We start from the raw sequence: 12,954 nt of genomic DNA on the forward strand, positions 1-12,954 counted from the left end.
CACAGCGGTGGTGAGGTTGTCAGCCTTACGCACCGGCTGCCCTTTACCCCGAGGAAGATTCCTGGTACTCATTTCTGTTAGAGGCTGAGTCGACCCCAGGGCCTAGTGCGGCTGGAAGGATGATTAAACGTCGTAAAAGAAACCGCAAACCACTAATTTCATTAATGAGCAGTACCGTTTTAAGCTGGGATAGCTCAGTCGGTGTACCGACTTGTGACTGAGGGGACCCTCACCTGAGGACGGAAACAGATCCAGTTTCCGAAACGTCGTGTTTTTCTTAGTTATCTTAAAAAACCAGGACGATGGATAAAGTCCGAGAACCCAGTATCTCTGTGTGTTATCCACCATCGTCAGAATCCTATAGTAACTACTTAGACGTCCAGGCTTCGATTCCCACCAGAGGCAAGAGATTTCGCTCCACTCCATTCCACTGTGTCGAGTTAGGCTCTTGGGCCTTCCCTGTCACATATCCAATGGGTACCAAGGACACTTTCGCAGGACGGTAAAGCGGCCGGGGCGTGATGCTCGCCACTCACCCCCATCTAGTGCCGAGGTCAAGAATGGTGAAGCTATACAGCCAGTCCCCCATACGCCTTCATGGCATTGTGCTCAATTAATTAGGCACAGGGCCAACTTTACAACTGTTACTATCTGAAACTGAATTACAGGTTAATGATGGCTACTTCGTGCACTTCTTCGCCCCGACAGACCTAAAGCCGCTGCACAAGCGCGTCGTCTTCGTTCTGGACGTCAGCGGCTCGATGGACGGAAGGAAGATCGAGCAACTGAAAGAAGCCATGACGGCCATCCTCGACGACCTCAACGACGGCGACTACTTCAACATCGTCGAGTTCTCCTATTCAGTGACGGTAATGACACGTAGAGCGACGGAGGGGAAAACTTTCGTAATAAGCCAACACGTCACATACATGTCCACGAGCCGTAATCATACAGTCCATATAATGACATTTTAGACGGCCGGGGTTCGATTCCCGGCAAGGTATAGAGATTTTCCTCCATTCCACAGCATCCAGACTGGCTCTGGGATTCACCCAGCCTCCTATACAATGGGTGGAGGGGGGGGGGTAAAGCGCCCGAGGCGTTAAGCTGACCATTCACTTCCCCCTAGTACCAGGTCAAGAATGGTGGAAATACACCTCCACTCCCCCTTATGCCTTTACGGCAATGCTTCATTAACCACAATGATAAGTTTACCTTTTATTTACCTCACTGTACATATGTCCACTTCTAACTTCCAAGTTTGTATAGAAGGCATCTAAATACAAATTCGCCAAATTGCGCATGCTCTGCTTGCCTCCTGTCTCATGCTGACTCTTTAGCTCTTCAGCCGGAGGCAAACATGTTCCACCAAAACATAGTTGACTTTCACCGGACTATGCAGAATTATATCCCACCACTGAGAGAATCTGAGATCTTACAAATATTGATTGTACATATGTTAAACAATTCATATCAAATACAATTTTTAGATCCTGTATCAGGATCAAACAGGAGTCGGTATAGCGATGGGCTGTGGGTTGGACGGCCAAGGTTCGAATCCTGGTATGAACAAGATTTTTTCTTCTCCATAACTTCTGGACCTAGATCTGGGGCCCACCCAGCCTCTTATCTGGTGGGTACTGGGGGGTGAAGCCACCACTCATCTCCGTCCAATGGCGAGGTCAAGAATGATAGAGTTATACCTCCACTCCCCAATATTCCTTCATGGCTTAGTGCTTAATTAATTAGGCACAGGGACAACCACAAAGATTAGGATCTCACAATTTGCACAATAATTCCAAATGCACCCAGTGCACAATGCACAATGGTCTTGTGAGATATGTACCTGGGAAGGGAGGTACCAGCATCTTGCCTCAGCAATCTCATATATCACAAAATGCTTTAAAACAACCTCCATTAGTTGCCATCGCTGCTTTCTGAAGAACCAGTGAGCTGGAGGTGAGTGGTCAACTCCCTGCTCTGGCAGCTTTACTCCCAGCAGGGACTGGTTGAAGCCATTACTTTGGATGCCGTGGAAACAGAAAACACCTCCCTGACCCTCACAGGAATCAAACACCAGTAATCCAGCCTGTGGCTTTAAGGGATTAGGTTCCAGTGATGTGACTCTGAGTTCAGCTGTCTCAAGACTAGGTCCAGTGATGTGGCCCAAGTTTTATTGCCAGAATGATGGATTACTAATATTGCTTTGCAGGTGTGGAACCTTGACTCAACATCCCAGAGTGCTGTGTTCTCTCCTTACAATGCATATGGGGACAGTTCCAGCCCCCAGCTGGGACATACCCCGGCCTTCCCAGCCACAGAGGAGTACAAAAGGAAGGCAAAGGACATCATCAAGAAAATGCGAGCAGGTGGAGGTAAGTCCTACACTGTAGTGCCACTGTGAGTTATGCACCTCACCACCGCATGAACTCAGGGCATTCCTGCCAGCCCACAGTATTCTGCAGACCTTCACCATTTAACAGATGGTGGATACTACATTAGCATAAAGAAGTCTCCATTTTGCCAATGCAGTGTATTTGTGTATTCTGTACGACTCCCATAATAAACACCAATCATATCCTTAAACAGCATTAACCAGCTGAGATTTGTAGGGGAGATGCTGTGTGTTCCCTTTGAGGCAGCACCCGAATTTTTAAATACTTTATGCAGATAATCTCATGCTCCAAAGACTGTATCTTCAAACTCTAAACAGCAGACCTACTAAATATGGGAATAACATTTTACAGAATACTGAATAACTATTATTATTTTGTCATGGGGTGAGACTGAGTCCAGTTGGTACTGCGGCCACTACTAGCCTATTGTACCAGCTCCAGATGACAGATGGTGATTGTGGAGAAATCGGCAGAACGCAAATTGGTAGGGGAAACCAAAGTACCTGGAGAAAACCTGCCCTGGTGCCACTTTGTCCACCAAAAATCCCACATGACCTGGACTGGGCTTGAACCTGGGCCACCAGGGTGGGAAGCCAGCGACTAACCCACCTGATCTATGTCACAGTCTGACTAACTAACTAACTAATTTAGCTCCATATAGCTGATTCTTTTTTGAGAAGGCACCAGTCACCCAACTCTATTCAGGAATTTCCAACATTTTATGGAACCTGACTATTCATTACCATGTTAGCAAGGACTATCCAGAGCCAGATGAATCCAGTCCATAACTCCCCATCACATTTCTATAAAATCCATTTTAATATCATCCCCCCCCTACACACACACACACATAGAGGGAAAGAGAGCGCAGGTGGGTGTGTGCATGCGTGTCATATGCATTAAAACTGATTGAAGAATATAACCGGAAAATTGTCGGAATTCATAATATGAGCATTGTATGTTACAAATATTTGTACACAATTTATCTTAGCCAGGATTCCAAATAATTATTTTTATGATTTTCCTCAGTCCCTAGAGGAAAATCTTGATTAGGTCCCAGCTGCTCCCTTCCCAATCTTTTTAATTCATTAACCACTGTACCATATGTCACTATAATCCAGACAGCACAGCATCATAAAATGTTTGTGGTCATTTCTTCTCCCATTAATACCCAGGATGATATGCCAAAAAATGTATGTAGGCTCTTTATGTAGTACTGACCTTCAGACAGCGTCTGTAGACGAAGTACGTCAAAAAGCTGAGAAATGCACAAGACAAAATACACAGAACATAGTGTTACCTGTATTTTATATTATGGATTCAACTCTAGGTGCACTTTGAAAACCATCTGCCATGTCTGTCACCATCAAACCAAATTAAATTTGAATGACAGATCATAGTGTAAATCAGTATATTTTAGTTACGTCTATTAAGTGGTTTTATGAAATTAAAAATATCTATGAACAGATGTAAATATGAAATATAAAAAAACTATAATTCTTTCTGGTGTTCTGTATGAGTGTGCAGCTGAGGGAAAAGCGAGGATACTTGAGAACAGGATGCTGAGGAGAATGTTTGGAACTAAGGGGGTGGCCAGTAATGGGAGGAGGGAGAAAACTGTGTAATGAGGAACTTTGTAATTTCTATTCCATGCTGGATCTTATTAGGATGTCGTAGTCAATTAGATGGGCAGGGCATGTAACATGCATGGAGAAAAAGAAGTGCATACAAAGTTTTGGTAGCAGACATGAAGAAAAGAAACAGTTAGGAAGAATGGATTACTTCGATAATGGCAAAGGGGTGGGAGGATGAGGACTGGATTCATCTGGCTTATTATAGGGACCTGTGGTGGGCTGTACTGAACACAGTGATGAATCTTGAGGCTTCATGAAATGAGGAAATTACATGAGTATCTGAGCAACTTCTGGCTTCTCAAGAAGTACTCTCTTTGGAACATATATACATATGTCGTGATAACCTGAGGGAGAGCCAGTGGGCATGAAGGATGGTAGATGGAGACAGGTGTATATAGCTTGCTGCTGTGTAACCTGACTGCAGATCTATCCAACCTCCCCTGTCTCAAAGTTTTTTTAACTTCTCTTGGGCACCTACTGTGGCAATCTGAATCACGTTCCTTTATAGTTTATTTAATGGTCCTGTAGTGTCAAGTGACAGGATGATAAATGAACAGTGAATTGGAAAGGATGTGGAAGGAAGAGGTCATGGTCTAATTTCTAGTGTCATCTTGGCATTGGTCTGGAGGGACTGAGTAAAACCATGAAAAACCTGGGTCAGGACAGTCAATGTCAAAGTCATGGGCACCTATGAAGTACATGTCTAGAGCATTACTGGTATGTTACATCTTATTAGATGTTTGTAAAAATCCAATGAACTCAAGAAAAGCCTAACTAACTTCAAGAAGCTGAGCCGTCCTTCAGAAGCCGCTGGTTGTGCAGCTATTCAAGAACTTCCCAGCATTTTATGGAACCTGAAGGTTCATTACCGTGTTCACAAGATCCCTCCACTGGTCCCTATCCTCAGCCAGATCAATCCAATCCATACCAACTCATCCTATCTCTCTAAAATCCATTTTAATATTGTCCACTCACATACACCTTGGTCTTCCCAATGGTCTCTTTATTTCTGGCTCTCCCAACAATATCCTATATGCATTTCATTCCGCCCTCATTCGTGCTACATGCCCTGCCCATCTCATCCTCCTTCACTTGATCATTCTAATTATACTTGGAGAAGAGTACAAGTTATGAAGCTCTCATTATGTTTCTCCAACCTGCTGTCACTTCATCCCTCTTCAGTCCAAATATTCTCAACACCCTGTTCTCAAACACCCTCAGTCTATGTTCCTCTTTTAACGTCAGAGACCAAGTTTCACACTCATACAGAACCTCAAGCAAAATTATAGTTTTGTATATTCTGATACAGGGCTACTATATACGATTTAATCGTATTTAAAACGCTATATTTTCCAAAGCATTACACATACAAATATGATTGATATATAAAAAGAACCGTAAACTCACCAAGTTTTCTTCACACTCTACAAATGTTCTATGTGTGCCCCATGGGTCACACGACACACGTCCAGGCGGTAGTCGAGCTCGTTCAACACATTTTGTAGCATCATCCTGTCAATGTTCCATCACTGCAGCATCGATGCGTTCCCTCAGCTCTACTGGTCTTCTTGGCAGTGGGGGTACGTAAACACGATCCTTAATGTACCCCCAAAGGAAGAAGTCACAAGTCATCGCTGAATATCAACCTGGCGGCGAAATCTTCATCCTCCAATGCTTCCTGCATTGTGACGCAAAATTCCAGGCGCCGGCCATAATCTTCCGGTTTTAATTGTTGCAGGAACTGCATACGGTACGGTTTGAAATGTAACCGTCGTCGCAAAATCTTCCATACAGTTTGCTGCGGTAGTCCAAGTTCGTGGCTTGCTCGGACCGTTGATTTTTGTGGACTACGCACAAAACTTTCCCTCACTCTCCACTGTTTCATCTGGCACATTTGGTCGTCCGGTGCTTTTCCGTTTACAGACAACCAGTTTCCTTAAATTGCCGATACCACCGCAAAATGCTTTTTTTACATGGTTCTTTTCCGTACTCTCTTTTGAATGCGCGTTGCACTGCTATAACAGTCGAAATTCTCGCATATTCCAACAAACAAAACCTCTTTTCTTGCTTTGTCGCCATTTTGTACAGGCACTGAACTTGTGCTGCCAACTGGTGCACATAATACAAACTTGGTCAGTTTACGGTTCTTTTTATATATCAATCGTATTTGTATGTGTAATACTTTGGAAAATATAGCGTTTTAAAAACGAATGAATCATTCATGGTAGCCCTGTATATTCTGTTTTTGGACAGCAGATGAGAGGAAAAAAGGTTCTGGACTGAATGGTAGCAAGCATTACCCAAATTAAATCTCTTAACTTCCTCCTGAATCAGGTTTTGATTTGTTATAGTCATTCCCAAATATCTGAACTGTACCACATTTTCAAAGCCTCTGTTAGCTATATTTATGTCACAATTTTTCCCTGCATTCTGGTGACGAGACAAAAATATATACTTAGTATTCTCTGTGTTTACTTTTAGAACCAACCATTTTACTAGCATCAATTAAAGTTTCTGTGTTTTTCTTTATATTATCTCCCAGTAGATTCACATCATTAGCATAGGCCAGCAGCTGATGTGTTCCATTTAATTTCAGTTGAATAGCAGTGGCAATGAAACATCTTGTTTTAGACAATATTGGATAGGAAAATTATCAGACAAATTTTTGCCTATACAGACTTTACTATTCATTTCATTTAAACACATTTTAATCAGCCTAAGTAATTCTACTTTTTTTTTTCAATGGCTCTTCCAGACCATTCAGGGCCTTGGCCTCTTACTCAGTTCTGCAATCTTTTTTACAGATGATAGGACTTCTTGGATGAATGATCAGCCCATCACAAAACAGCTACCTAAACACAGGACAACACAAACACAGAATAAACGCATACACTTTAACTTTAACTTTTAACACACACCAAACATCCATTCCCTGACTGGGATTCAAATCCATGATCCCAGCATCCAAACAAGTGAAGACAGTTCATGCCTTAGACCACGTGGCTACTGTGACCGGCTAACTAGTTCCATGGGTACCCCAAATTCTATGAGAATATCGTATAATACTTCCTTCCTAACTGAATCATAGGTTTTCTTGAAGTCTGTGAATAGCTGATGTACTGTCTAGCATAATAAAATCACTACTAAACAAGAAATAAAGTGTACTCCATTGTCTAACCTACTGCTATTGTTTTGTGTGCTCAGTTCACAATGCAATGCATATAGGTCACCTGGACGGCAAAAATTCATTCTTAGTAAACAGAACAGTTCATTAGCAGTTCATCAATATTTGGTCAGTCTTCTTGGTCTAATGTCATATAGTTAACATCCAAAAACAGAAAGGCACTAAATGTAGAGAGAAATCCATTGATATTTCATGCATCTGCCATTATTTTCCTGTGCTATACACAATGTGAGCATGTGATCAGAATGGCAGACTGCTTAAGTAAATTCTGAAGGGCTCTAATGATGACATGTAACATGTAACTTATTGGAAACTGGGTTGGGAGCTAACCTCACTACCTGGATGTGAATATTGTGTCCTTTAGAACACTGTAAGAAGGCCAAAAACCTAGTAATCCCAAGGACTATCTGATTATCGACTGAGATTATGTAATCCAGCAGTCTTCATTTTTAACAGTCAGGAGTTGTCAAATATACATGCCTGCAGTTTATCTTTCTCAAAGGTATCTCGTTGGAAGGACACATCTATAATGTAATGTGTTCAGAGCTCAGTATGGTGATAAGACTGTGGTCTGGACAACTGAGGCACTGGGGTTCAGTTCTTGGTAGGGGTAAGAGATTTCTCTACTCCATAGAATCCAGACGGGCCATGGAGTCCACAGAGCCTCCTATCAAATGCATACTTGGGGCTCTTACTCCAGGGTAAGGCATATGGATTTTAAAGTTGACCAATCACCTCCATCTAGTGCCAAGTAAAAAAATGGATGGACCAACACATTCACTTTCTTATACGTTTCTATGGCGTGATACCTCGTTAAGCACAACAATATCTTTCAATTTTACTTATGATGTGGAAGTTTATGGCAAAATGATGGGAACAACAGAAATATCAAGCAATTCAAGGCAGAACTCTTTAAAGTGTTCTCTCCCAGTGCACGAACTTTCAGCCTTACAAGTTCTGTACTTTTCATATCTTCAGTCTATCCAACTGCATCTCTTCATTTTGTTACAGCCTACAGAATTGCACACAATTCCTTCCAAAACGAATCAGTCATCAAAGCCAACACCTTCCCTTACAACTTGCAGTTCTAAGCCAGAAATTTCTCCACTCTTTACAATGGTCTTCACATGTGGGCTTCACTTCAGATTTTCTTTATCATTGTCAAACTTTCGAAATCTTAGCCGGTGTATTGACTTTTGTACATGTGGCCTAAGACCTATAAGCAGTAAATATACCATGTGTTGTGTCACATGTCACCAAAGCACTCTACATTCTCTGGTTGTACATGGAAGAGATGAGCTCTAGATACAGTAGCTCGATGTGAATATGCTGACAAAGATTTGTCAAAAGGAAGATCTAGTCATAGCTGGAAGGATAATATTAAAATGGATGTTAATGAAATAGGATGGGAAAGTGTCAGTTGAATTCATTTGGTTCAAGATAGGAATCATTCCATAAAATGGTGGAAATTTTTTGAGAAGCTGAGTGACCACTACATTTTCAATGGCTGTGCTCTGTGGAGTAACAGAATTAGCATTACTTACTTACTTACTCAGCATTACTGCTAATGTTGATTATAGGCCACTAGGCAAAGCAGGAAGCCATATCGTCAAAACTTTCCTCTGAAGAAACAGGAATATGAAACGCAAACAGCTGTCCAACTGGCAGCAGTTAGTTCTATGCGGATTGTAACATAACCTTCCATTCTCAAATGTTTTAATGCTTTCCTCCTCTCTAAAAAAAAAGTCGGTGAATCTTGTTGAAGAATCTACCAAAACTCCTTGCTAAATATTCAGTATAACTTCAACTGATTGCATACGACACCTAATTATAAGGGAGAGGTCACAGATGGAAGTAAAACAGCTGTAATGGACATAATAGATTTTCTAGATGTATCACTAGGTAGCAGCACAGTCCAGCTTCATGAGAGTCTAGGTGCCAGATGCACATGTGCATGTTCAGAGGCTGGTTTCAGTAGTCAAACTGGCGACCATGAATGTGGAATATACTACCATTTTTGGGGGGCAAAAAGACTGAATGCAAAATATACTCATAAAGGTGCACTGCTAAAGCGATGACACAAGTGTATCAATGTTGGTGGAGGATATGTTAAGAAATAAAAGTTCTTTCCAGGTTGAAATATCACATGTTTTATACCCAATTGTGACCTACTTACTGACTCCACCTCATATGACTTAAAAAGGTATGGAAATGGTATTACTCCATGACCATATGCAGTATGAAATCTGTGGGGCCTGAACTGTAAACACCATCAACCTAAGATACAGTGGTTTGAAGCTGGACAGCGCCAATATACACCTTTGTCAGCAATACAATCTTAGTTCTGACACTGTATCTGCAATGAAAGAATATTAAGGTGGAGGGCAAGTGAACATGCAGTATTTCAGCAGCACTTTCTCTGCCCAACAGGTACCAACATCCATGACACTTTGAAGACAGCGATTCGTGTAGCACATGAGGGCCTGCAAAATATCACTACAGAAGACAAGCCAGAGCCCATTGTTGTATTCCTGACAGATGGTGAGCCCACAGTGGGTGAAGTGAGACCCAACAGAATCCAGGCCGCTGTCCGGGAGCTGAACTCTGAACCTGAGGCCTCTATATTCAGTCTTGCACTCGGAGATGATGCGGACTTTGGCTTCCTGAAGAAGCTGTCACTACGCAACTCTGGTTTTGCACGCAAGATCTATGAGGCTTCAGACACAGCACTGCAGCTCAGAGACTTCTATCGCCAAGTGGCATCTCCACTTCTGGCTAATGTCACCTTCAGCTACCAACCACAACACGTGAGTCTCCACAGTGCATCACTGAACTTCACATGGGGCATTCCTTGCATTTTTTTTATTGCCAGTAGGGTGGGACTAAGTCCCTTGTACTGCGGCCACTTCTGGCCTATTGTACCAGCCCCAGACGATAGGTGAGGGTGATTGTGGAGCAATTGGTGGAATGAAGATTGGCAGGGAAAACCAAAGTACTTGGAGAAACTCTGCCTCAGTGCCACTTGACCGAACTTGATCAAACCCGGGGCACCGCGGTGGGAAGCCAGCGACTAACTGCTTGAGCTATGGCGTGGCCTCATTCCTTGCATACTTCACACAGTAAACCTTCGCTAATCTGGTTACAGTTAATTCAGATCAAAATATGAAAACTGCTGTTCACAGGTGAGTACAAACTCTAAAATGTACATGGCATTTACGATGGCAGATGAGTCACTTGTCTGTTCAGACAAAACTCAGAAACAAGACTCAGAAGTTGTACTTGTTTTCAAATGTAATGAGTCAGTTTCTTCAAATCTGAATCATTACATTTCGAAACAAGTACAACTCCTGAGTCTTCTCTTGATGAATAAATGTATTGTCTTTGCACAGTTTTAAATACAAACTCTACAGTGATAATTTCTTATTTATTTTCATCAGCACTACTTATAACAAATTTTCCATTTATTTTATGGCTACCTTTTGCATAACTAATCCAGATTATCACTTAATCAGGTTGATATCTCACCCACAATTACTCTGAATTAGCGAGGGTTTGCTGTAGTTGGAAGTGAGAACCATTTTCTCAGACAAATGGGCCAACTTATCTCTAATTTAGTTCCAGGTTCCAACGGTCCCAAGTTGGAAAGAGTGTCTAAATATAAGTATATATCTGGTCATGCAGATACATTACCTTCCCTCACAACTTGTTGACCACAATACAGAGAAGAGCGTAAATTAACAAAATAATTTAATAACCAGATAACTTAGTAGTAAACACACTTGAAGGGTATGCCAATGAGTTAAAGACATCAGACAAAGAGACCTGGAGCAATAGGTCATGAATACGAAAGTACAGTCTGCATAAATCAGCAGAAATGATACAGAAGCATGGTTCTGGTAAGGGTAGTAATATTCCTGCACTCATGAGACCCCTAGCAGAGCTGGTAACCAGTACACATGTGCAGGTGAAATTGATATGTTAAGGACTAGGAGATGGGGGGCTATGACATCACGATAAGTTATGGTATATTGGAATAGGGCACAGCTGACCAAACTGTGAGCCCAGTACCTGACAGCGATACTGCACAGCACACAGTTATTTACCAGATCAAGGAATTCCTTGCCAGTATGAAACCCTAAATTTTGCCATTGTCTTCACAAAAGGACGGCATAAAATACGGTTAAATATCATAATGATGCAAACAGTTTTAAACTCATTTATATTACATGTAGTGTAGATAATATTCTCTGTATTCCATATTACCCTCACTACACATGACTTGCAAAAGAAATCAATCTCAAACAGAATTTTGTATGTTTTTTTGGTAAGTAACACATTAAAAGAGTATAACATTTTCTAAGTAAATTCAAATATTTTCTTTTAATTCTGACTTTTATTTAAGAAGATCTTCGAGAAAAAAATGATGTTCCAGAATACCCCACTTTTCTTCACTTGCCGAAGATACAAAGCAGTTTACTAAATCAATAAACAATACAGCTGCAGACAAATGGCTATAAATTAGGTGACCAGTGACATGTAAAATGTGACACACTGTCTGAACATATGGCAGGTAGAAGAGCGGTCCATGACCCGGCACATCTTCCCCACGCTGTTCTCGGGCGCTGAACTTGTAGTGGCCGGCAAGCTTAAGGAGTACGTGCTTCCAGACTCATTGTTGGGGCATGTGAGCGGTTCCTCTCTCGATGGCTCATCCCAGTTTTCATCCTCTGGATTGGTCGAGGTGTCCTCCCTGGAACGGTCCTGGGCCTATCTCACCATCCAGCAGTTGCTGGAGGACCCTGAAGTGGAGGGTGAAGATGACATCAACCCAACAGACAGCAAGGACTCCAAGAAGAAGGCTCTTGAGCTGGCATTAAAGGTATCTTGTTGCCCTCATATTTGGAGTTTCCATAAGGCATTTTCATATTTAAATACTTATTGGATGTGATGAGGTAAAGAAAAAAAACAAAAACAAAACAAGTTGTGACAAAATAAGTGTCTCATCTTGTTCTGTTGTGGGTGTATTTTATCAATGTGAGCTGCAAGTGTAGCACAGCATGCATCCAACCAACAAGCGAACTGCTGCCATATGTGCACTAAGCCATCTGGATAATTGTAGCTTGTACCACAATGTTTCACAAAGCGAGTACTGCGCAGTTACTGATGTGTTATTAAGTTACTACAAATATATATTATTTGAAATTAGAACACAGTCATCCTAAAGAATACGTCTGTTTCCTATCAAGGGTTCTGATAATATTTGACATTTAGTTTAAATAACTTTCTAGAATATGTCCATTATTTGGTATTCTAAAACAGAATACAATGTTTTGGGCAATGGATCTGCTCCAATCCTCAGATGAAGTATATCTTCTGAGTTTGTGATATTTGAAAATGCTAACCTCAGTGATCAGGTTCAGTGATTAAGGTTGAGATTTGCTCACTTTAATGTGTAGCCAGCTGACTACTTGTGCTCACTTGAACACTGCAGCAGCTCCACCACCCAAAACACTGTTTTCTGTTTTAAAATAGCAGATGATGGACTGAGTCCCAAAATTTAGCAGCACTAACCAAATAATTCATATACCTACTCTTTATGTTCAAATGGCTCAATTAGAATTTTCCTCATTCAGAATTTTTGCAGCTCATCAGCCCCCCCCCCCTCCATATGTAACCTAGGGAATTCTCAAAACCCCCTCCCCACGTGCCATCAATTTCAAAACACTAGATACTGTGCCAT

General features: G+C 41.6%; 1 protein-coding gene across 2 annotated transcripts in view; it reads left to right on the forward strand.

The window, feature by feature from the left end:
* Positions 1–12,954, forward strand: part of LOC111868149 (inter-alpha-trypsin inhibitor heavy chain H4) — a 50,391-nt gene that overhangs the window by 26,162 nt on the left and 11,275 nt on the right. For both annotated transcript variants that reach the window (XM_023858573.1, XM_023858574.1), the window contains exons 7-10: positions 669–869; positions 2,213–2,375; positions 9,645–10,021; positions 11,785–12,093. In XM_023858573.1, coding sequence (XP_023714341.1) covers positions 669–869; positions 2,213–2,375; positions 9,645–10,021; positions 11,785–12,093 — 1,050 coding nt within the window. The remainder of the gene's footprint in view (positions 1–668; positions 870–2,212; positions 2,376–9,644; positions 10,022–11,784; positions 12,094–12,954) is intronic.

The sequence above is a fragment of the Cryptotermes secundus genome, unplaced genomic scaffold, assembly GCF_002891405.2.
Source record: "Cryptotermes secundus unplaced genomic scaffold, Csec_1.0 scaffold2757, whole genome shotgun sequence".
Lineage (NCBI taxonomy): Eukaryota > Metazoa > Arthropoda > Insecta > Blattodea > Kalotermitidae > Cryptotermes > Cryptotermes secundus.